This window comes from Rhamphochromis sp. 'chilingali', assembly GCF_963969265.1.
Source record: "Rhamphochromis sp. 'chilingali' genome assembly, chromosome: 7".
Classification (NCBI taxonomy): Eukaryota; Metazoa; Chordata; class Actinopteri; order Cichliformes; family Cichlidae; genus Rhamphochromis; species Rhamphochromis sp. 'chilingali'.
In genome coordinates, this window is record NC_137934.1 from 1,194,854 (window position 1) to 1,219,473 (window position 24,620).

General features: G+C 46.3%; 2 protein-coding genes across 8 annotated transcripts in view; one reads left to right on the top strand and one right to left on the bottom strand.

The window, feature by feature from the left end:
- The first annotated feature begins 174 nt into the window (after positions 1-174).
- Positions 175-21,062, top strand: crb1 (crumbs cell polarity complex component 1). 6 transcript variants are annotated; one of them, XM_080887064.1, is made up of 14 exons: positions 175-430; positions 5,096-5,332; positions 5,803-5,998; positions 6,129-6,268; positions 6,438-6,620; positions 8,119-9,078; positions 9,853-10,406; positions 10,539-10,704; positions 11,851-12,769; positions 13,466-13,510; positions 14,111-14,233; positions 14,727-14,853; positions 18,580-18,817; positions 18,929-21,062. In XM_080887064.1, the coding sequence occupies exons 1-13, from the start codon at positions 349-351 to the stop codon at positions 18,796-18,798; spliced, it is 3,951 nt and encodes a 1,316-aa protein (XP_080743190.1). In that variant the 5' UTR covers positions 175-348; the 3' UTR covers positions 18,799-18,817; positions 18,929-21,062. The 6 variants fall into 6 exon arrangements, with proteins under 6 accessions (XP_080743190.1, XP_080743189.1, XP_080743191.1 ...); XM_080887063.1 differs by having other exon boundaries at positions 18,580-21,062; XM_080887065.1 differs by having other exon boundaries at positions 11,851-12,724; positions 18,580-21,062.
- The window catches only part of dennd1b (DENN/MADD domain containing 1B), a 94,373-nt gene continuing 90,768 nt past the window's right edge, over positions 21,016-24,620 (bottom strand). For both annotated transcript variants that reach the window (XM_080887071.1, XM_080887070.1), the window contains one exon: positions 21,016-24,515. In XM_080887071.1, the coding sequence (XP_080743197.1) occupies positions 23,676-24,515 (840 nt within the window). In that variant the 3' untranslated portion in view covers positions 21,016-23,675. The remainder of the gene's footprint in view (positions 24,516-24,620) is intronic.

Sequence of the window (24,620 nt, forward strand, 5' to 3'; positions counted from 1 at the left end):
TGATTCATTAATGGCTCCGAAACTGGTCTTAATTGAATAGAATATTTCTGTTGTGATATTCATTATTCATTGTGTTATTTATGAAAAGTTCTTTTTCTCTAATGAGACTGCCCTCCCATGTGGTGATCTGTCACTGCTCGGTGTGTGCAGCCCAGCCTGTGCCCCGGTGAACAGCACGCCGTCTTTGTTATTCCTGGGCTATGGGAGCTCTTGGTGGTGCTCCAGCCAGAGAAGTGTGCATCAAGTGGATCTGGAGTTGACAACGGCGCTACTGCGAGGCAGAAACGGAGCAATCTGCAGTAAGAGCGCAGCGCATGGCTAGACTTGAGCACAGGATGGTTTCCTGTCATGATTATGGATTTAATTCGCTTTCGTCATTTTGCGTTCCTTTCATGCACACTGCTCATCTCATCACTGGTTGCGACAGAGGGTAAGTGACTCCTTTTCAGACAATTAGTGTCAGAGTTGAGTTTCAGTTACCTCGAGGTTTAGTTTATTGTCATGATATATTCAAGCCCCACACCAGATTTCTGCACTTGTCCAGTATGAAACCAGAGTGAGTTTCAGACACTGGTGATAAAATATTACATCCTAGTATTTATTCTTTTAGAATGCATTCTCAGAAACCAGCAAGAAAACCTGCATGATTATAATCGTACTTTTAGAAAGCTGTGTTGAATCTGAGTTTATTGGTGGGCTTGCATTTCAACCGGTCCATGCTAAGAATTTTAATTACAAGACTGAGCGGTGACATCACTGACTACACTAATCTCTGCACATTTTCTAAGGATTGAAAAGCTAAAGATGACTAAAAGAGATCTAACAATGGGGGGTAGCATAGTGACCCATGAACGGGGTGGGAAGACTGGGGGTGGGTTTGGGGAGGGGGACAAAAGAGGATGCTATTTGTCTCTGCTCCTGTCCAAAACACCAAATAGCAGCATTCTTATCACCGCCAAAACAAACAGATGCATACACCAGCTACGTGCATCAGGAGATGTCAGGTGCCACGCATGTGCCATTTAAGGGCCTGCAGATAGGTCCACACAAAGACCCGTGGGAGGTATTTGCATATGAAAAAAGCCTTACATGCTGTGGGAGGGGATGTGCAGTTGGCTGGAGCTGTATCTCAAACAGACACAAATGGCTCTGAATACTCTGAACTCGGCCTCAGGATATAGACTGAATACAGTGAGCTGAATAAAGAGTGAAATGGGAACCACCTGTTGCCATTTCAATGCATTCCAATTATACTACCAACATAACATTTTTAATATAACTGAAATAACTGTCAGAATGATTGTTTCAGAGTCTATAACATATCAATATTTGTTGTAATGATACAGACATGTGGTCAGAGAATATGCTCGATCTCCATCATACCCCCCCGGTCCAAGTCTAGACATGTATAAGCTGCTCCTGGAGAGTCCTGCTGGCTGGCTGTGAAACTGATTGACCTCCACCAATGACAGATAAATGATAGCTGGTTTTAAAAAGATTGCGCCAAGTGGAGCCTAATTGCGCTCTTCTGAGCCTCAATAGTCTCTGAGCCTGATTGTGCTCTTTAAGGGTGTGTGAATATTATTGTAAAATCTCTGCTCACATCAGCACGACTGTATTTATAGACTCCAGCCTGTGCAATAGTAATATAAACACAAAAGAGGCAGACAAGCTTGTTGCAAAAAAAGAAAGAAAGAAAGAAAGATTGTTAGGCTTTAATAACTTTGATAACAGCGGGAGTTTAGTAAGAGATAAAGAAGGCAAACACAGGAAACATAGGGAAGAACACTGGCAGCAAACACAGCCGAAATGATTAAAAGAGAGAAGTTAACCAGTAATGTGGAACAACGTAGCGAGAGAGACAGAACAAGACAACAACAGGGTCCAAAAGCCACCTGGTACTGCAGCGAACTCAGTTTTAGGATGAGTAAAATCTGAGTTGATTCAGCAGCAGTGACCGAATTTCAGCCTCCCCACAAATTTATCTATTGAATTTCAAATGACTTCCTGCTAAGACAGTATGAGCTGTTCAAATCGTCAAGCTCACGATGGCTGTCGTGCACACGCCGTGGGGCCTTTCTGCACACACACAATAAACAATTCTGTAGACTTTCTCCCAAAACAAAGGAGGTAATGAGGAGTGTAAAGCAAGTCCTTAATCTGGTCAGGTCGAGAGTTCCTAGGTCAGGGCTTAAAGGATAACACCTCCCTGGCTTCCTTTACTCAAGAGGTTAGAAGTGCAGACACAAGGGGGGCAGGTGGTTTCTAAAATAAGAAGAAAAAAAGAAAGATACTCAAGCAAGCTCTAACGAAGAAACTGACTGAAACTTACAGGAAAAGGCAGAAAGTCTCAAACCCCAAGGCAGGACAGTCCAATAAATGTAAAGCAGGCACTGGAACACAAAGAAGAGCACTGTGATGAACAGGCAACAGTCACAGATATAGTGACTACTGACAAGTGACTGGATGATGTATATGCAGGTGCTAAAGGTGTAACTTAATACAAACTAATAAGGCTGGAACCAAACAACGACAGAAGATTGAAAACCACAAAAACAGTTGCACCAATAAAAAAAAGTACTTTCATGCTATCTAATATCAGTGTGAATGTACTGATTAGAGTCATGGCACATTCTTTAAAACTATGAAAAACAGTACATATGATGCCCCCTTCTGCTCCATGGATGGATCTCTGAGGTTGTCCCATTTGTTCTGCCTGCAGTACAACAATTTTGAGCAGCCTTGCCTGTAGCTATTTATGTTTGATGCTTTTTTGTATATGTAAAAGCTGCAGGCAGTAAGTCTCCAGGCAGACATGATAGAGGAATTCAGTCAGGAAGAAAAATAGCAACGCTTTAACACAGATTCTAAAGAAAGTTTAGTTTTGCAGGTCACAGCGAAACTTTAACTTTTAGAGCTTGTCTGGGTGCACGAGTGACTAACAGCACAGATTTAGAATTTATGCCTGAAATCATACCGTGTGATTTTATTCCTCTTCTTCAGCTGAACCCATTTCTTTATCTACCAGACTAAAAGGGTCTCCTCATGTTGCCCAGTCATGGAAGCTGTGACTGTATGTGACTGCTGCTGATGAGGACAGAAACAAAAAAGTCTGTAAAATAAAATCTAAACATTTTTGAGTAAGATTAATATGGATGATAAGTGTTTGAGGCATGCATAACTTGATAACAGCTGCTTATAATTGCAGTTACACAAGAAAATCAAGTGCTTACCCTCTAATTACTAGTTATATCATGTCCATGCTGACATGAGAGCTAAACCCAAAGCTGTATCATTGTGCTGTTTAATCCTCCTCATTAAAACACACCATAACGAGTAGAGCAATAAATGGCTCAGATGTTCGGTTGGATGCTGTCACCATGGAAATAGAAGGAATGCTAAACCCAAACAGTGAAACTGGTTTCTGTGGCAGCCGGCCACAACGCCTTGAGAGGCCCTTGAATTTAAAGCCCTTGTTACAACAACTGCTAATCATTTTTTTCTTTAATCAAAGCTAAAGAGAGATAAAAGAGCTTTGTGTTAGACGTGATTGAAATAAAACAGATCAGGATCATTCAGTGGGCACTCGTGCAAACAGTTGTTTTGAAGTACTGTTGGACACATATTCCTTCTGGAGTGCCTCGAGACTGATAAACGTTTACCCAATACTTAAAATCTGGATCTTTTTATAGTAATGTTGTAGATATTACATGGCTGTAAGAAGACTGGATGGACAGATGGACGGATGGACATATGGATGGATGGACAGATGTATAGATAGACGGATGGAGGATAGATGGACAGATAGACAGATTGATGGATGGTTAGATAGACAGATGGATGGAGGATGGATGGATAGATGGATGGATGGATGGATGGATGGATGGATGGACGGACGGACAGACGGATTGATGGATGATAGATAGATAGGCGGATGGATAGATGGATGGACAGATGTATAGATAGACAGACAGTCAGACAGACAGATGGATGGAGGATAGATGGACAGATAGACATATGGACGGAAGAATAGATGGATGGACAGAGATGGATTGATGGATGGATTGAGGATGGAGGATGGACAGAGACAGATGGAAGGAGGATGGATGGATGGACGGACGGACGAACAGATGGATGGATGGATGGACAGATGGATGGATGGATGGATGGACGGACAGATGGATGGACAGATAAATGTATGGACGGACGGATGGACGGATGGATGGGCGGAAGGATGGATGGATGGACAGATAGATGGATGGACGGAAGGATGGATGGATGGATGGACGGACGGACAGATGGACGGATGGATGGACAGATGGACGGACGGACAGATGGACGGATGGACGGACGGATGGACGGACGGACGGACGGACGGACGGATGGATGACAGATAGATGGATGGATAGATAGACGGAAGGGCGGATGGATGGAGGATGGACGGATGGACACCTGCAGTGAAACATGGTGGTGGTAGTGTGATGGACCTGGATGACTTGCCATAATTGACTGAACTGTGAACTCCTGAAAATCCTGAAGGAGAGTGTCCACCCAGCTTGTGCCCTGCAGCTCAAACATACTCGAGTTATGCAGCAGGATAAAGATCTGAAACAAAGTGACCCCTGAATGGCTAAAATAGGAACTAAATGAGGAGTTTGGAGTGGGCTAGTCAAAGTACAGACTAAAATCTGATCATCATAAACTGGCATAACCTTAAACAGACTGTTCATGCTCAAAAACCCCTCTAATCTGTCTGAATTAAAACAATTCTATAAAGAAGAGCGGTGCAAAATTCCTTCACAGGGATGTGAAAGAGTCACTGGCTCATATCACAAAGGCTTGATTGCGATTCTTGCTGCCAAGGTGGCACAAACAGGTATTAGATTTACTTTCACTCTTACACAATGAGCCATGAAGCTGTGGATAACTTTTAAATGAAATCTTTATTTAAAAAACTGAATTTTGTATTTGCTCAGCTGTGAAACAAACAGAGAAAGGAGGAAAATTGTCCTACACAGCACTGCATATATTGGGGTTTTACATGTGTGAATAATGTTGTTGTATTCTCATATATAAAATCACCATCTGTTCTCAGGTGCTGTTCTGGACAAGCTGCCTCAAATTGTGGACCAGTGCTCCCCAAACCCTTGCCAGAACCAGGCGATTTGTCGAACCCGTGGCGATAGCTACTCTTGTTTCTGTGTGCCGGGCTTTCAGGGTTCTCACTGTCAGATTGATGTGAACGAGTGTGCTTCACAGCCCTGCAGGAACGGAGGAACCTGTGAGGACAGAGTGGGTCGATTCTCCTGTCTGTGCTCTCCTGGTTTCACAGGTCAGCATCTTTATGTAAAGCCACATCATTTCAATCCTAAAATATGTTATTGGGAACTAAAGAATCCTACACAGTTTTAGTTATTCAAGAAAACAGTGTCAAAAATGTGTTACCCCAGTTTAAATGTGTTCTGTCTATATTAAATGCCATCCATGTTAGTAGCTGTTGAATGGACCATGAGAGCATTAATCACCTTTTTTTTAGGGATACAGTAAAGGAAACATTGCATATGTTGTTTTCCCTTCCATAGTTTGAGTGTTTTTGGGAAAACAACAAAAAGCTTTGCTATGAGATAAAAGAGGAATCCTCACAGCACAGCACAGCACAGCACAGCACAGCACAGCACAGCACAGCACAGCACAGCACAGCACAGCACAGCACAGCAGTCCACATGAAAGCTTTCTTCGTTTCCACCCTCTGCCCTCAGGCTCGCCTGCCCTCTGACATCTGTACCGCTTTGATGTTCACAGGTGCAACTTGTGAGATCCAGATTGACGAATGTCAGTCACAGCCATGCCTCAACGGAGGCAGTTGCCATGACTACGTTGGTGGCTTCACTTGCACCTGTCTCACCGGTTTCCAAGGACAACAGTGTGAAATCAACACCGATGAGTGCCAAGAGCACCCTTGCCAAAATGGGGCTCTGTGTATAGATGGAGTGAATGAGTAAGTAGTGTGGTCTTTCAAAAATGAGTAGCTTCTAATGAGATCTATAAACAAAGCAAAGGAAATGTTTTAAATAACTTTATTAATATAAATTACAAACACCGACTGTCTTGTTATGTGATTGTCTCAGTTACAGCTGTGACTGCTCTCAAACAGCCTTCACCGGCCCACACTGTGAGACACCTCTACCGCCTTGCTACTCTGAACCCTGCTTTAATAGCGCCATCTGTAGGGACAATGGAGGGAACTACACCTGTGAATGCTGGCCTGGTAAAGGAAGCTCTTCTCTTGGTCAAATAATGTGGAGAATAATAAACAAGGACACTGAGGCATTTGAACTTATTCACACCTGCTCTGTCCAGAACAGCCTGTCCCCGTGTCATCTTTAATGAACATCATATGTAGTGTTGATCACATTAAATATCCTTCCTCGTTCCAGGGTTTGAGGGCCGTCATTGTGAGACAGACATCAGTGAGTGTGGCAGCGGCCCTTGCAGAAATGGCGGCAGCTGCATTGAGAGATCTTGGCATGCCTTGTATGGCAGTGAGCCTCTTCTGCCTGAAAGCTATGACCACAAACAGTCTGCAGGTTACATCTGCAGGTGTCCCTCAGGAACAACAGGTAGGTCATTTTCGTTTGACAAACTGAACCAGTCATATCTCAGTCAATCACGGTTTGAAAGACTTGGACTCTGACACGTATGAATGGATCTGTGTTCATAATGACCGACCTCCAAAAATCACCAAAGTTGTGCTGATTCACAAATTTTGAGTCGACATGTTGAACTTCTCTGAGAATCCAGACGTGATCGAGCATAACATTGAAGCACTAAACGAATTATTCTGTTCATAACTGTAATGTGGCATCTGAATAAAGAGCTTGTAATCATTAACAAACCATGTTAATTGAGGGCAGTGATCTAAAAGATATACATGCCTTCGCACGGTTCCACTTTTTAAAGAGTTAATTGATCAGAAAAAGCAAGATCAGCTTGAAGAAATGAAGATGAAGGAATACGCGGTGTCTTCAGATGGATCCAGAAACAGGACCATGGACAGCGTTTATGCCCAGATTAAAATGACAGCATGAACAGCTGTCAGGTGCTGAAATGTGCTCACCGTGGTGCCCCCTGGTGGTAGTTTAAAAACACACACAAACACACTTTGTCACACTAACTAAATCTAAAATAAATGTAGAATATTTGGTGAGTAGGTACAACTGACCGCATGTTACTTAAGCGGTAACATAATATACAGTAAGTGTTGGCGTTTCTGAGGGAAACACAGCAGCGGGCTTGTTTCATCAAATTAAAGTTTTCTTTCTGTTGGAAAAGCTTCAAATTCTGCTTGCGCAAGACTGCTTGATCCGGGGGCGTCGGTACGAAGTGTGAGCTGATGCCTGCTGAGACTGTGTTCTAGAAATGGACTCTGCAAGTTGCAGGGCACTGACTCAGTAAGGTGGCCAAATAGCATTAGCTTAATCCCCGGGGATGTGGCTTTTCTGGTCTCCTGACTGCAGCTATTCAGCCCTTCATGCTTTAGAGAAGCAGACAAGGATCAGGCGTCCACCGTGAGGACCCGTAAACACACACACCACATAACATGGTGCTGTTAGACAACTTTGAGGCTTTTCTGGGGGGAAACCTGACGGCATGATGTGGACACCTGCGCCATGGATTTTGGGGATTTGGTTGCTTGGAACAGGTAACAGCGGTACCAGTAGCTTTAGTATTACATAATACACATTGAGTTACACCTGTCTGTCATCTTTGCTTATTGCCTAATCAAAACAAGTAACTTGTGACTGATTGAATTTGACCTACAGCATGTGCGTAGAGCTGTACATACAAACGTAAAGAGAGGAAACTGTGCTGTGGTGGTGTAGAGGGCAAAAAACAAAGCAGGTGTGTTGATGTTTAACAGCTGAGAGTCAGGTGGGCTCACTTGACTGCAGAAGATAGTTTACCTGGTACCACGAGTGGTAAACAGGGAGACAAGTGTAGTGGGAATAATAATCCAGAACCTCATTTATACCTGGAAACATGTCTGTTGTTATATAACAGCTGTAGTAACAGTGTTTAATTGTGTGTACGTGTTTGTGCTGTGTGCCTCTTTTACAGGCTCCCTCTGCCAGGAGGTGATAAACCAGTGCGAGCCCAGTCCGTGCCAGAATGGGGGCAGATGCGAGGGTCACATTGGGGGCTACACCTGCCACTGCCTCAAGCCCAGTCGTTATGGCATCCTCTACGGAGGTGTTAACTGCGATGTGAAGTTAGTGGGTTGTGAAGGCCATGAATGCCAGAACCAAGGCTCCTGCTCTCCTTTCCTGTTGAATGGGACTCATGGATACACCTGTTCCTGCTCACCTGGGTACGCCGGGCCTCTCTGTATGACCCCTACAGCTTTTACCTTCGAGCGCAAAGGTTACTTGCTGCTGGAGAGCCCCCTAGTGGATACTGAAGTGACTTGCAACATCACTCTCAGCTTCAAGACTTTTCTGCCTAGAGCTCTGTTGTTTCACACCATCACAAGCGGTCTGCAGCTGAGCCTGGAGCTGGAGGGGGGGCAGCTGCGTCTCACGCTGAGGAGGGAGGCCTCTGCTGAGGCGGAAAGCCCGAGCCAGGTTCTCGAGCTTCCGCACAACGTCACAGATGGAAAGTGGTATTCTGTAGAGGCTGTGCTTGGAAACTGGGTGCTAAGCCTTAAACTGCTAGATGATGCTGTGGGGTGTGCGAGCCAGTCGTGCCACAAAGCGGCCGCAGTCCAAAGCTGGCTGGTGGGGTTTGTTTCATCCCCTCAGAGCACTTTTATTGGAGGAATGCCTCGAGACTCGAGCGGCCTCAGCGAGTACGATGCGTTTACTCCATTCATCGGATGCATGCGGGACGTGTTTGTGGACTGGCAGCTCGTCATCCCCGAGCAGTGGCTGAGCGACTCAGCTGTCAACGTGTCCCCGGGCTGCAGCTACAGGGACCGCTGCCTGGATGTGCCGTGCCAAAACAAAGGAGAGTGCGTAAACATGTGGCAGAGCTACGAGTGCCGGTGTGCCAGGCCTTATGAGGGGCACGACTGTGAGGAGGGTAAGTTTGCAACCGTAAGACACGGGGAGTGATTTAACCCACTTGTTGGGCATGCAGGAAAGAACTCAAGGTCTCGCTTATCAAATTCCAAAAGTGGCGCACTAAAAGCACCTTTAGCTGCTTGGGTGAGTCAGGAGACACGAGGTCGGAGATGAAGTCTGTCAAAAGTCACGCTAAAGGGGAAGATCCTCTTATGTGAAGAACTAGATTAAGGCAATCTATTTTGGGACTGACATGCAAGCAAATGCCGGACTGTAAAATAGCGAGTGCTCAGTAAACCAATGGCTGCTGCGATCGATACATCATAACCTGAACAATAAATGTTGAAGGTTTGAACAGTTTTCATCAGTTTTCCCTCCATGGCTGCTTCAAAGACTGTTGAGTCTTTCAAAGAAGATTACTGATGGGCGGATTTAGACCAACATTTACTTGCACATCAACCAAACACCTACTCAAACCTGCTAACATATACAAGTTTTTTAGATTAGGGTGGAAAGTGCTGACAGGCCTAAACTTCCACCTGATAGACTCATTGTTAAGCGAGCTTAGCGTAGACCAATAAGAACGTCCTTTTGTGGAAAAACCCCTCAGCTGTTCAATACTTCAGATTTCAGAGGACAGATGGAGAAATCAGAACTTTTCACCTGACCCAATGATAAAAAGCACAGACTCCTTCTTTCACAGTGCTGACGAGCTGAAAAGCTCTAAAGGTCTTTTTATGTACCGACATCCATCCAGCTCACTTGTTGTTCACCCCTTTGTTGCTTTCTGCAGAACATGTGACTGCCCGCTTCGGGAACGAGGACGCTTACAGTTTTGCAGCGTTCACCGTCACTGATGACCTGGTCGACAACTTCTCCATCTCCTTCTTCCTGCGCACGCGGAGGAGCGGCGGGCTCCTCTTGGTGCTTGCCAACAGTAGCAACGCTTACCTGCACGTGTGGTTGGAAGGTGGCGAGGTCTCAGTTCAGCTCGATAAATACGAAAGCCTGAAGTCAGCGGATGCGATTGACGATGGGGAAGCCCACTTTGTGAGCGTAGAGGTGGCGGCGGATGGTCTTATCGTGCTGTATGTGGGGGCTCAGGAACAGGGGCGTGTGGAGGTGAGGCCGGTCGGTGTCCAAGCAGGTGACACGGTGTATGTGGGAGGTATGCTGGAGGCGAAGGAGACCGCGGCGTTCGGTGGATATTTCAAAGGCTGCGTTCAGGACCTGAGGATCAGCGACAGGAGGCTGCAGTTCTTTGGGTTGGACACTACAGTGAGATCTTATCCTCTTGAGATCATGGAGAACGTAACTGTGGGGTGTTCTGGAGACAACATCTGCAGTGTGAGTGAACACCCTGCACACAGTGTTGGTGTAGTACGTGTGGACATTACACAGATATTAAATCTATATTGTAATTCTGAAATCAAATCCGTAGCACAAACCTAAAACAAATTCCCCGTATCTCTTTGTCAGAGGAATCCATGTCTCAACGGGGGGGTGTGCTACTCCAAGTGGGACGACTTCACCTGTACCTGCCCCCCCAACACATCAGGGCGGCGCTGTGAAGAGGTGAAGTGGTGCGAGCTGTCCCCGTGCCCCACAGATGCAGAGTGCAGGATGCTGAACCACGGCTATGAATGTGAGTGACCTTCGAGGATTCGTCAGTTACAAAAGCAGAGCTGTTTTAAAGTCACTTGAAGTGGTGCCAAGTCAAGTCCAAGTGCCTTCAAAGGCAAAGCGAAGGTCGAGAGTAATAAACAGACACCGCACTGAACGATAAGCTCTGAATGATTTCCTTTTGCATAAGCGGGATCCAGTATTCTGGGCTAAAAGTGTTTCTCTGCTACGTAAGAGCCCAGTGAATGTACGTTACCGAATCTTTGACCTTGTTTGTTTAATTAGCCTTTATGGTCTTAATTGGCTACTATGTAACCAAGTGACTCAACGCTGTTATATACTGGCCTTAATCTGCCCACACAGTATTCCCTATGTGATCCGTAAAGTAGGATCTGTCTGATGCCAGCTTATCCTCTTTTTGGAATTAGTGATGATTTGCTGTGTGTCTCCATTATTACAGAGATACAGATATTTACTGCTTGTATTTCCAGTAAATACTGTTATCAAGACAGGTAGCTGTCATACTGTAATACTGCCGACTAAAGGTGGGAGTCATCAGACACCCCACAATACGATACTCTCGCAGTTCGCTTACAGTTTTTAACATTTTGCGATTTATCACCTTTTTTCAACAATTATATCCACAAACTTTGTCAGTATTTGTTTTATCCAATAAGATAAACTTCACTGAGATTGTCGAGCACGCCAACACTAAGGCGGAGTCAGTCTGTCATCAGTCTGTGATTGAACGGGGTCTGGTTGGCCATTACATGCAGTCTGTTTCTCATAATGCAGCAATTAACTGTGATAAACTGGTGAAAATCACACATCAGTAGCTGTGATTAAAGACACTCAGCAACCTGCTGGTCTGTGGAAATACAACCAGCAGAGTCGTGTTCAATAATAATTCAATAATAAAAAGTGTTTGTGATTTTCTCAGGATTTTAGATTTAAGTGTATCTAATAAAAACCGTTATTTTTCTATGATGTTGTCACGCTGATACAGTGTAGCGCTGGATCAGTCCCCCCACACTGACACGTTTACTATTTTGATTCAGGAAATCAGTGCTCGGTAAATGACATGCCAACTAAAACACAACAAAAACATTTATGACAAAGTGAACGCTGTGCAAATATTCACGGCAGGTATTGTGTCCTCGTCTCCTAGGTTACTCCAATGCAACTTTCCTGAACGACAGCACCGTGCTGTCCTACCGGGGGAACGGTCGCATATCCCGCAACCTGACAAGCCTCTCCCTAAACCTGCGCACACGGAGGCGTAAAGCAGCGATCCTACATGCCGAGGAGGGCTCTGCTTTCATCACGGTCTCCATCCAAGATGGTTTCCTCTTCGTGGAGCATCAGAGCACCTACGAAGAGGAGGGCGTATCTACGGTCAGCCTGAGCACCAGGAGCAGTGTCAGCGACGGCGAATGGCACAGTGTCCGCTTTCTCATGGCAGCACCGTGGGAGCAAACCTCTCGGTGGACTCTGGTGCTCGATGAAGACGTCGAAGAAGCCAGCACTTCCACCAGCCGAGGAGGCAACCTGGACTTCCTCAGAGAGGGGGTGGACATCTTCTTGGGGGGACTGGCCCCTGACAACGGCTGGTCCCTCGCCGGTTGTCTGGGCACCGTGGAGCTGGGTGGGATCGCCCTTTCTTACTTTGGCTCTTCTGGCGTGAACCTCCCCCGCATGCAGGAGGAGCAGTTCGTCCAGACGTCGCCGCAAGCGCCACTCGTCGGCTGCGGCGGGGCCTCTGTGTGTTATCCAAACCCTTGTCTGAATGGCGGGGAGTGCCAGGACCTCTTCAACGCGTACAACTGCAGCTGCCCCGAGGGCTGGGCCAGGAGACACTGCGACTTCTTCTTGGACACCTGCGCTTCGAATCCCTGCGTTCACGGCAACTGCAGCGTCGCCGGGTGGAGCTACGAGTGCACCTGTGAGCTCGGCTACACGGGCGCGAACTGCGAGGAAGAGGCTGACATGTGCAAAAACCACCTGTGCGCCCACGGCGGCACCTGTCTGCACGGGCCCGACAGGTACGCCTGCCTCTGTGCGGAGAACTACACCGGACCTCTCTGCAAGTAAGTTTAGCTGTTTGCTAAGGTAAGTCGTAAAGCAGCGAAGCAGAGCAGAGTGAAATAAAACGTTAGTGGGCGGGTGTGCAAAATGCAGATGAGCAAAGAGGGAAAGAAATCCCCTTATTAATATTTCACTCTTCAAAGATGACTTTGTGAAGTGCAGTGAAAGCTGTGGTTAGAAACACAAAATGCACAAATAAATGCTACAAAATTGCACCAACAGGGGACTGCAGCACAACACAAACACAATTGTTCACTGCAAAATGTCTCCACATCTCTGCCTCTGTTCAGCATTTCAACCACGCCTGCGGTGAGCGCCTCAGAAGCTGCATTTCTATTCTAGTGTCAGCCAGAAAAAGGCCCCAGTCTGCTCACTACACAAGGCTCTCTGGTTCAGCGCCAGTTTCTTCCCCCCTCTGTCATCTCGCGTTCGCCTCTGAGACCCAGCGGGGGGAACGCCTCCAAGCATTTATCCTGTAAACACACAGCCTCTTGCATTTTGCCTCCGTTTTTTTGTTTCTTGCACACCTTTGCAAGTGTCTCGCTAAGCAAGCCACACCAGTCAAGCTATCTCCCTTTACTGGGAACATCCAGGCTGCTTTAAAGTTTGTGTGTGAAAACGACTTCCTTTTGTTTGTCTCGTTTGTTTGCGCCTCTTTCTTCCTCCCCTCACCATCTTTCTCTCTGTTTCCTCTGCAGCGAACGCGTTGAAGAAATTCCGTGGTACATTGTTGTCAAAAATGTGTGAGTTGTTGTTTTTTGGTGGCTTTTTTTACTATTATTATTTTATTTTTCACGTGTTCCCAGGTGTTTGTTTCCTGTTAGATATTTGTCTCTCAAATGTCAGCTGTGAAGCCTTCCCTCGTTTTTGTTTTTTGTGGAACAAAATGCAAAGCAAAGGCAAATATTAGCACTTTTAAAAGTGAGCCAACCACTTTTTCAAATGAGTGACAGCTGTAGTTTAAAATGATCAAATTGTTCAAATGAGAGTGTGTTTTGTAACCGTTGAGGGATGAGCTTCAAGTTGCCGGCAGAGCTGTTGATGCTTGAGGCAAACAGAAGGTTACAGAGGCCAAAGAGAAAGAAGTTGGCTTTTTCATTCCTGCACGTGTGATTTGACGTCCTGCTGGTGACTCGTTGCCAGAGGGCTATAATCTTGTTATCCTGGTCGCTTCTTAAGTCTCTTTGTCTCCCCTGTGGGGAACAGCAGGAGGCTGAATAATGCACCTCCCGCTCGGCCATCTCTTCTGCTTCCGGCAAACATAAAGCCAGAGAACCAAATCTGCTGAACATTTCAATGCGAGCTGCAGACTGACAAAGTTGTGCTTTAAACTTTTCCAACAGAAGGCCAAAGCTTCCTGTTTCTGTGTGCGGCGACGACACCAGAAATTACACCTGCTTCAATGGAGGCAACTGCACCGAGCGCGAGCTCTCCTGCGACTGTCCACCAGGCTTCATCGGGCACCGGTAGGAAACAAGACAAATACATATTGTCACCATGTCAGATTGTGGAATTACTGCAAGTTACAGCAACTCATCTATGAAGTGGCAAACGACGTAACGTCACAGATCACCAAGTCGCAGAGCACTGAAGCTTTTGTGCGTAAAAGTCTCCAACGCTTCCAAACCTCCTCTGACATGAACATCGGCACAAAATCTGCGTGCAAGATTCCTCCGGCTCGGGCTTCCATGGCCGAGCAGCTCCTGTGCAGTTTCTTTGATCCGTGTAGTGTCTCACGTCATGCCTGATATTAGTGCCTCCTCCACCCAAAGAGGATAAATAAATGGTGCAGATTCTCTTACCTCTTTTCCCCTAATGTAATGCTGGGAACTTTTGGGAACTATCCAATATTACACCAGGTTTAAGAACAATAGAACGTCAATAGAATTTGTGGACTCTATCTGCATTTCATTGAAGTGAGGCTGTGGTCTGAGTTCTTCCGTGATGCTGTGGTTTCAGGTGCGAGCAGGAGGTCGACGAGTGCAAGTCCAACCCGTGTCTGAACGGAGGCTATTGCCGCAACCTCATCAACAAGTTTGTCTGCGTGTGCGACATGAGCTACGCCGGAGACGTGTGCCAGACGGACGTAAGCGACATTTACTTTTACGTGGCTTTGCTCTTGTGGCAGAACCTCTTCCAGCTGCTCTCCTACCTGATCCTCAGGCTGGACGACGAGCCAGAGGTGGACTGGGGAGGAAACGACTGAGTCTGTGCGTGCACGTGCGTCAGGGTGCTTTCAAATGGGTGATTGATTGATCGGGCTATAATCCAAAACACTCCACAGAACTTCTCTGGTCTGTTACCACAGAACGACTTGTGCCTTAAAATTATACTATTAAATAAGCGGCACCTTATTAAATATAGTTATGTACCTGCATATATGCATATTATTAAACGTACACGTTGCAGTAGATGATAAGAAACAGTATCACAGACGAGGTGATGGTGTTTCGTCGCAGCTAAAGGTCATAACCAATCACAATCCTCTTGGCATCACCTGTCACGTTTCCCTCACCGTGTCCAGGACATAGTCCAGACCGACAGTACAGAGAAGAAACAGATGAATCTGAGGGTTATTGTTTCGTGTAGGGAAGCACTTAGTGAGGTGAGGAACATTACGGATACCGGAGTTATTTATACGGTTCCTCCGTGAAGCTATCCTGTCAGTCTCGTCTGAACTGGATTCTGGGAGCTCCGTGCGGATCCATTTGTGAACTATGAAAAACAGTGTTGTAGTTACAAAAGCACCTAGAGGGGCTAGAAGACAACAAGATGTCTCGCTTTGTTCTTGATGTGCGTTCAGAGCACTGCGCCGACTGACTGACTGACTACTGTGTGCTGTTTTGTACCAAAGAAGGAGTTTTTCGTCTCTAAAACACTTTGCTGTCTGAGCCGCAGATATTTTAAGCCTAAATTCTCTCGTGGCCCCGCGCCAACGCTTCCTATCAACATTCACCGCTGCTGTGGTCACCGTTTCGTTGCATTTTGTATGTCTCTTTCTCTCACTGTAGACTTTTGTGTGTTTATTGTTTGTCGTTCAGTCTTGTTGTGCTGACATCATGCTGCATGATCCATGTAACTTCTTGTTTGTCTGTTTCCTCCATCATAATCCATCGTTGTGTCCTGTCTGCCTGTCGTCTCTCTGTTTGTTCTTGTCAAATAAAAACCTTTCAGCCTTGATTGTTTTGTACTCGTCTGTCCTCTTTGTTTCTCTCGACTAACTTGTTCTTCACATAATCGTACATTTTGTCCGTTTCCCTTCAAAAATCCATATTAGGAGAAATTACAGCTGAAGGTCAAACTCTTCTCAGTGATTTTCTAAGTGTGTGTTTGCGTTTGAAGGAGTGGACACACTGAGGTCAGGTGGTAGCTGCCACACCAAACATAGACTCTTAATCTCATTTAACAAGATGCCGAGTGAGTTTATCCCAGAATAGCCACAAGTGCACACAAACACACAAACACAGCGCACAGCTACAGCGTTTTTATCTGTGCATGAAGGACAGGCTCACAGTTTTTCACATCTAGTCTTAAAACCGCTGTTTGGAAGTTTTGCTTTCTCATTTGTCATCAGTAACAGAGGCACTGCTGCTGCACTCGAACCTCAGATTTCCCCATCCTGACACAATGCTCTGTGTTTTGACTGAATGACTGACCAATGTGTATGAAGGGAAGGCTTTAAATTATAGTTAAATGAATGTTTAATGCCGTACTTACCAGGGAAAGTCAGGTCTTTGCAGATATAGATGAATATAATGGAAAACTACCACAAAGGAAATTAAGCGGCAGTACATCCTGAGAAATTTACATCTATTTCTGCTAAAATTATTTTTACATTTCAAACATGAGGCAAATAAGGTGAAACTGCATAAAAATAGCTAAAATAGTCAGATATGGCTATAAAAAGGTAAATCTATGGATGCACTGAAAGCTAAAAACTATTACCAGACAGAGCAGCTGACGTAACACAACACAATAGTAGATAAAGACCATCACCATGAGAACAACGCTTTCGTTTTATACTTGTTATAATTTCTTAACAAGAGGGTTGGAAATATAAATATAATGGGACTAAATGATAATTAGGTCATACGGATAGTTTATTGTATCTGTGGGTTGGAAGATGTCAGACGGTGCTGGGATCTGGTCACACATGCGTCTGCGACTCCTCCGGCCTCAGTGTCCTGAAGATTACCAGTGTAATCCTCACATACTTCTGTGCATGCAGCGGCCTCTCCGTGTACACCTGCTCTCTTCCATCTTGTATTTTTACAAGTCTGCGTGCATGTGTGTGTGTGTGTGTGTGTGTGTGTGTATGCTCTGCAAGCGCAGGTAGTTTCGGGGGGAGGAAATGGGAGGCAGTTTTTCAGCGTCGGCACTGATGTGGCCATCCTTGGAGCGCGAGATAAGCACAGAGGAAGAAATGTGCTTTGCCAGCAAAAAAGCAGCATCTGGCGCTGAAGTGCACTTTCAGCAGAGAGCTGGTGGCATTCACACAAGTTGGGTCTTCTTCACAGAAACCTATGAGGGCAGCTTATCTGGCAGCCACACACACACACAGCAGGCTGATAGTGCTGACAGCAGGGAAGCACTGCTGCCGCCGTCTCTGTGTGCGGAGCCGCTCTGCAGAGGCTTCAGGGTGGCCTCGACACGTACCTTAGAGACTGGTTAGTTAGACATCTCTGGGTCTGTGTGTGGCAGTCGGTGACTGATGGCGGGTCCTGGCTGCAGGCTGCTCCAGCTCGCTTGTGTCACACTCGCTCTGACAGGCGAGTGTGCTGCAGTGACAGGTAAGCACTTTCCAGGAGTCAACAAAGAACCTGTAGCGAGGGGGGAAGAAACTAATGTCTACAGCATCAAGCGTGAGCGCAGAAGTTATTTTTTGCCTCGGGATACGGATGGTTGTGTTTTTATTAGAATTATGTTTCCATGTTGATTGCTCGCTGTAAAGTTTGCTGACTTCTGAGATAATTTTTCGCAGCCCCGTGTGTCGGTTATGAAGATGCTGTCAGCAAGTGTTACCGAGTGAGACTTACAGCTGTTGTGCTGTTGTAGCAGGTGCTCAGAGAATCACAACTATCACACCAACCAGCACAGCTGATGTAGGTTTAAGGGCATCTGCTGCTCAGCTTCCCCCTGCTGGAAAGCTTAAGTACATCCTGATTCGTTGGGGTCTGACTGGTGAGCGGCTTCTGTGCGTTTGCGTGCAGGATGCTGCATTCTGCATGTGTGCGAGGCTCAAACGGCCACAAGTCTGAGTGAGATAAGAATATTAGCAAGTCATCAAAGTCCACAGATACAACTCAGACTCTGCAGCTTTCAGTGCTGCTTTGAAGGAGCTGTGTGCGTATGTTTGCTCGAGTTATTTTGGGCATGTGTGTGTGTGCTGATGGGATCCTCGGCAAAGATTGCGCCTGTGTGTGTGATCCTTCACAGACGGAGCGTGCTCCACACAGCTCGCCGGTGACCGCCGTGCTGGCACCGTATCTGGTTGGCTTGGCAATCGCGGTGGCGATGCTGGGGCTGACGCTCGCGCCAGCCAAACTGCGAGAGAGGCGGCAGACGGAGGGAGGTTTGAGTCCGCGGCAACTCGAGGCTCCTGGTGGTCGCAACCCACCTGCTGAGCTGGGAAACACATCCATCAACACTTTGGCAGCACACTTGGAGCGCCTGGTGTAGCGTAAAGGAGTCAGGAGAGGAAGGGAGTGTGTGAGAAATGGAGGCGGGGGAATAAAGCATGTGTTCTCAAAAACATTGGCACGAGCCGTTTTTCTCTCTCTCCCTGACTCGTCCCTGTCTTTCTTCTCCTCAGCTGACCTCGGAGGGTTTGACCTCTGACCTCTTGCTGTCTATCAGTCTGGGGTCCGTCGTCCTGTTGCTGGCCATCGTCCTGACCTCTGTGGGTGCGGTAGTAGCCCTAAATCGCCGCGCCACCCACGGCACCTACAGTCCCAGCCGGCAGGAGAAGGAAGGGTCGCGGGTGGAGATGTGGAGCATCACGCAGCCGCCGCCCATGGAGAGACTGATTTGAGATGCAGAACGTGGTCCAGGTAGCAATGAAAAATAAGTGGTGCAGTTTGAACAGGAAGTCTGGAGCTCGGTGGAGACGCGGAGGCTCCACGTTAAATCACTGCCGCCTGTCTTTATTTGCATATACGCAGGAAGATCTCGGCGTTTTCATTTCCAGCACCTTCATCCATCGTTGTGATGCTTTGCACCTGGTTCCACACAAGCATACCCATCTGCGTGTGTCACATCTCTGTGCCTGATCCATATATTTAGGATTGATGGAGCAGCGAACGCTGAAAGGAAAAAAACGCGCTGGAATTTAGGGCACATGAACGCATCGTCTTTGAGCCTCATTTGGAAACAAGTCAGGATAAACCTGCTACTGTTCTGCATGTTCTGTGAATGAATGAATCAAACATACTGCTCTGCCTCTCAGTAACACATCAATCATGAAAGCACCGTGTGTGTGTATAAGGAAGGGTTGGTTATGATCAAGTATATTAGAATAGGCCACGATGTCTGCACACTGGGCCCCTCTGCGGTGTAGAGGTGGAAGCTATAAAAGCTTCATGGGATTCGTTTCCAACAGGACGATTATAGACTGTTTGTGTGTTTCTGATGAATCCACTTTGGTGCCAAGTTAATTTTTCAGTGGCAACTCTTTAGTCCCAGATTCATGTTTTAGGATTAGTAGCATTATATTTGTCTAGGCAGCCATTGAAGTTGTACATACTGTAATGATGATTTTTATTACTGTGATTTTTCCATTTTCAACTTTTGAGTTCGATCAAAATGTTTATTAAACTGAGTTTGTTGTCATTCATTCGACGTCTACAAAGCAGAACGTCTTACACTCATTTCCACGTCTGTACTTCCATCCTCGGAATATGGAAGCCCGTTTCCGCCACTAAATAAAAACAAAACAGCTAGTATCCATAACTCAAAATTTCGAGTTATTTTCTCAAAATCTTGAGTTAGCTCTGCCAATCAAAAATATACGTGAATGAGGTCGCTTTCTTGTTACCCGGAAGCATATGGCGCAGAGGAACGCGCACTCAAAAACGGATCCCAACAAATTGGCGCTTTGGCGAGTACGTTTGCTGATAGTAACACCATGTGATTCAGCTAATAACACAGGGATTTCATCATTTGTGAAGCCAAGCTGAAAACACTCAGCAATCTCTGCAATCACGACTTGATGTAATACCGATAGCTTAGCTGTAGCATTTGTAGCTGATGGCTTCAGCTTCCGGGTAACGAGGAAATGACGTCATTCACATAGATTACTGATTGGCAGCGCTAACTCGAAATTTCGAGTTACTTTTCTCAAAATTTTGAGTTAATAAATCGAAATTTCGAGTTAATATGTCGAAATTTCAAGAAAGTAACTCGAAATTTCGAGAAAATAACTCGGAATTTTGAGTTATGGATCCTTTTTTTTAGTGGCGGAAACGGGCTTCCATATCGGAATGATTCCTGGGTTTCTTAAACTATTCTTGCTCCTCCCCCTTTAAGTAGCGTTTGTTCTTCTGATTGGCTGCCCCTCGCAAACACATTTGAGAAGAGTGACATCATACAAACTAAACTCTGAGATTGTTATTTAGAGCTATAGCCTTGTTTATTGAGAACATCACCCAATGAAATGATTAAAACGGACCCACGCCACAGGAAGTCCCCGTGTGGTTTGTAAAACACCATCAAATACTGATTCTGTCCACGTGAGCACAAAGCGTCAGGAGTCGGGAGATGCAGAAGCATCAAACAGTATCATTTATTTCAGTTCACAGTGCATACATGGTGTGCAGTTGTACCAGGTTACTCATCAATAGCACATTAGACTGACCTCAGTTACTTAAGACAGTTGTTTCCTCTGCAGTGGGAACATGCAAGTGTGCACAGTATCGGGAAAATCAATAAATGCATTATCGAAGAGCTGATCGTCATCACGATTCCGAGACAGGGGGAGGGGGGAATATATATATTTTTAATTGCCGACTGTAACATTCAGTGTAAAAGTCGTGACATCGTCATCTTTGTAAAGAAGAACCTGTGCATGAACCCACACTCAGTAAAAGATGCTACATAATCCACCACCTCCCACTCACTGCAAATACACGCTTTCAGGACAACCCGAGTCCCGTTTACAGAGTCAGACACGCTCGTGGTTCTTTGTTTTAGTGTAAAGCTTCTCAAATGATCTTCACAACAGCAGCTGGACACTCGAATATTCCCTCTCACCCCTCCGCCGTTAGATTTACAGTAGCTAGTTTTGTTTGTTACATTTTACATGAAATGTTACATTTCACTCCAACACGCGACGTAACATACGAGACCGGATGTTCGCGTCCACCATTCTGTTTGATGACGATGGAGGCGCGAAATACCGAAATGAAAGCAACAGAAAGCACAAGCAGCGCGTCCACGCGGCCACAGCCGTGTTTACTGTGTACGAGCAGGCGTCAGTACGTCCATCTGAATGTGAACGGCTACATGGGACATTTGTCCATATCTCTTTTTTCCTCCAAAAATAAAATCTAAAACATTCAAATATTAGATAGAATTTGTTTTTACAAGATACAACACCGATCATATATTATCCATGTAAAATATACTCAAGCCAGCAAAAATACGTCTATTCAGCTGAAAATAATTTTTTCATTATGAAATCAACTCCTCTGAGAATTGTTCTTTTTTTAAATACAGAATAAGCTCAGCACAAGTTTTTTATTTAAAAAAAAAGAGCACACACAACATAAGGAATCCGCTAACAACCAAAGGAAAAGTACCTCATTTACAAAAGGATAAAGTAACCCCGAGATCTTCTCTTAAACACGAGCGGGGAGATTCCCAGCGACCACCGCAGCAAAGAAACCCTAAAAACACTGAGTGGAACCAGCTGAGCGCAGCCGAAACCCAACGACCAACCAAAACAACGCGAGTTCGTGTCAGGTTCGTTTCTCAGGTCCGGGCGGTGGTCAGAAACACGCACAGCCCAGCTTCCTACAGCGTACCTGCGTAAGGCACAGCACACGGACCAGCTTTCTCTTTAAATGTGGTTGTTTATTCGTTCGGGGGCAGAAAGCAGTCCAATCGTGACTTTATACTCAAGTGAAATCGAATCACTCTCAGAGAAACTTTAGTATTTGGCATGTTTGCATAGTACAGAAGTATTTTCTTAATGTTTACAGAGCACAGAGGGCAGCACACAAACGCTTCTGGAGTCTGTTTTGGTTTTTTCCTCCGTTTTGGATTCGCTAACCGATTCTTGGGCTTTTAGAAGCACGCCAGTGATTTTATGAGCAAATCGTTAACGCAGAGCAGCACTCAGAAAGTGGAGAAATGGCTGCTATTAAACTGCCACACCGACTGGCGTCTGGCATAAATCATAAGAACAACGAACCATAAATGTAATATTCCCGAAAAGAAGAAGAAAAGCGCTCTGCTTCTCTCTGGGTTTGCGGTGACGCGGTGAATGACGGGAAGCCGCGAGGGCTGGACGCGGCGTTTCTCTCCACAGGAGAGTCTGTTACAGGAATGCTTCAGACTCTGTGCACATTACATCCATGTGGCTACTCTGAGAACTATATTGCTTCATTACAGTACAATCATCAACCGCTGCATTATAGTGCAGCGTGACTCCGACCCACGCACAGACCGTTATTCCCTCGTGTGAGAAAGGCGAAGAAAGACACGTCAGCAAATACTGTGAAAAGACCAAAAACCAGCCAAAGACTGAACACAGGAGTGTGATAGTGGCGAGACACACAAAGCCTGATAGTTTTGGTCTTTTCAGGGGATTTGTTCATCGTAAAAATATAGAGCACCTCCTAGAAAGTTCACCTTTATTCACCCGCATAAAACGTCATGAAATCGGCAACAACTGGCCGTAATTTTAAGGTCAAAGTGAGAGTCGTGATGGGGGAGAAGCCTGGAGCAGGGATACTGGCTTTGACCTTTGACTGGGGTCTCTTCAGTGTGGAGAAAACAAAGTGTCCTGAGGAGATTTGGACATCACTGTGGACGCGACTGACAGCAGCTTAAAGCACATCATGTATCATTCATTATTCTATTAAATCGACAGTGATTCTGATTACAAAGTACCTGCTGTGGCATCTGTAGATTAAGACACCAGAGTTTAAAAAAGAAATCACATGTCCGTGTAAGGCAGACATGTCACGCAGCGTACGGCGAGTCAAAAGGCCCGCCTCACCTGCTTTTTTGCTAAAGACTTTAGTACCTGGTAGGAATCATCAGCTGTTAATCCACATGTGCAAATTCATCATGTGAAATGTTTGGAGCGACGCAGCGTCCCTTCTTACTCCTGACACGCTCCGGAGGCTTTTCCAAACTCCTCCGTCAGCCGCGACTTTATCGAAAATGCGTTTAGTGCATCGTTTGGGGTGAACATGTGAAAAATACTAGACGACACAAAACGTTATTAAAGATCATTAGAAAGAAATACTGAAAATCTCCGTCTGCTGAAGTAACTTTTGTTTGCAGTTGTACTTTTTTAAACAAGTCATGAACTGGTGAAGCAGGTTAAACGAGGATGGTAACAGTTCGGCTGTGGTCTGTGGTTTTGGATCACAGTTCACGAGACGCTGCACTTGCATCCGATTCCAGAGGAAAGAGCCGACGACGTTTAGTTGATTTGTTTTTTTCCAATCGCTATAAATCAGGTTTGAGTTTAAAATATGCAGACGGCTCATAGAGGGAGATCTCTGCGGCGCACCACGTCCTCTTCCTGCTCCTCACTCGGTGGCTTTTTGTTTGTGTTGGCAGGTTTGGACGTATGCTCGGAGCTGAGTGTCGAGATTAAAAACAAAGGGAAAAAGAATAGTTTTGTTGCAGATAGCTGCTAGTCGTAAAAGAAGAGTAAACCTGCTGCGTTTTACAGACTCAGGAGTCGTCTGCAGCTTTGCCCTGCACCTGGTGGTGACTGTTGTTAACTTGCGAGAGCTGCAGGCTGGTGTGGAGGACCGCGCCGAGGCAACACGTGGAGTCGATCTCCTCCAGGAGACCTTGATCCTGCGCCGCGGGGGCCCCCGAACCTTTACCCTGACCCAAACACAGGCCGAGCCCGAGGAGCCCCTCTTTGGACATCTCCTTCTCCCAGGGGACCTGCACGGCTGAATGGCTGGTCCTCGACGGGCTCCCCATGCCCTCTTTGCTCTCCCGCCTCTGGAGGGCCTTCTGCTGGTACTGCCTCGTCGTCTCCTTGGACATGACCTTCCTCCTGAGCACGTAGGTCGAGGCAGTCTGGCTCTTGGCCTGCTGAGGCTCCGAGCCGCTTTGAGGGTCCGAGATGGTCCGCGCCCGCACCCCCGGTGCAGGAGAGCAGCTTGGGTCAGACGCGGATGCTGAGGAACTGTAGGTTTGTGCGAGAGTGGGGGACGACCGCAGAGGTGCGACTCGATGGGACAGCGTTGGCGAGTAAGAGAAACAATCTCCCGGTTTCCACGCTGTAGGCAGCGGGTCGGGGTCGGACTGATGAGGATTCGGCACTGAGACGTCGGCGCTCTGGGCTGGTGGGCTAGCAGTGGGCGCCGCAGGGACTGCTGCGGATTTTTTTGACATCTTCAGGCTGCTCTTGGTGGGCTGCCTGCGTGGGGACGGTGGAAGGTGTTTCCCGTGGACCACAGTGTCATCCTGACCCGTATTCCACCCGCCTTGATCGCCGCCTCCACTACAGCTGCTCTCATCTGCAGGTCTGGACTCGCTGCAGGGCGTGGGCTTGGTCTGGCAAACAAGAGGCAGGAGAGTCACCACATGTTCACCCTCGCTGTTATTCTTTATTGACTAATGCATATGATGACCTTTGACCTCAAGTCAGAATGAAGCCGT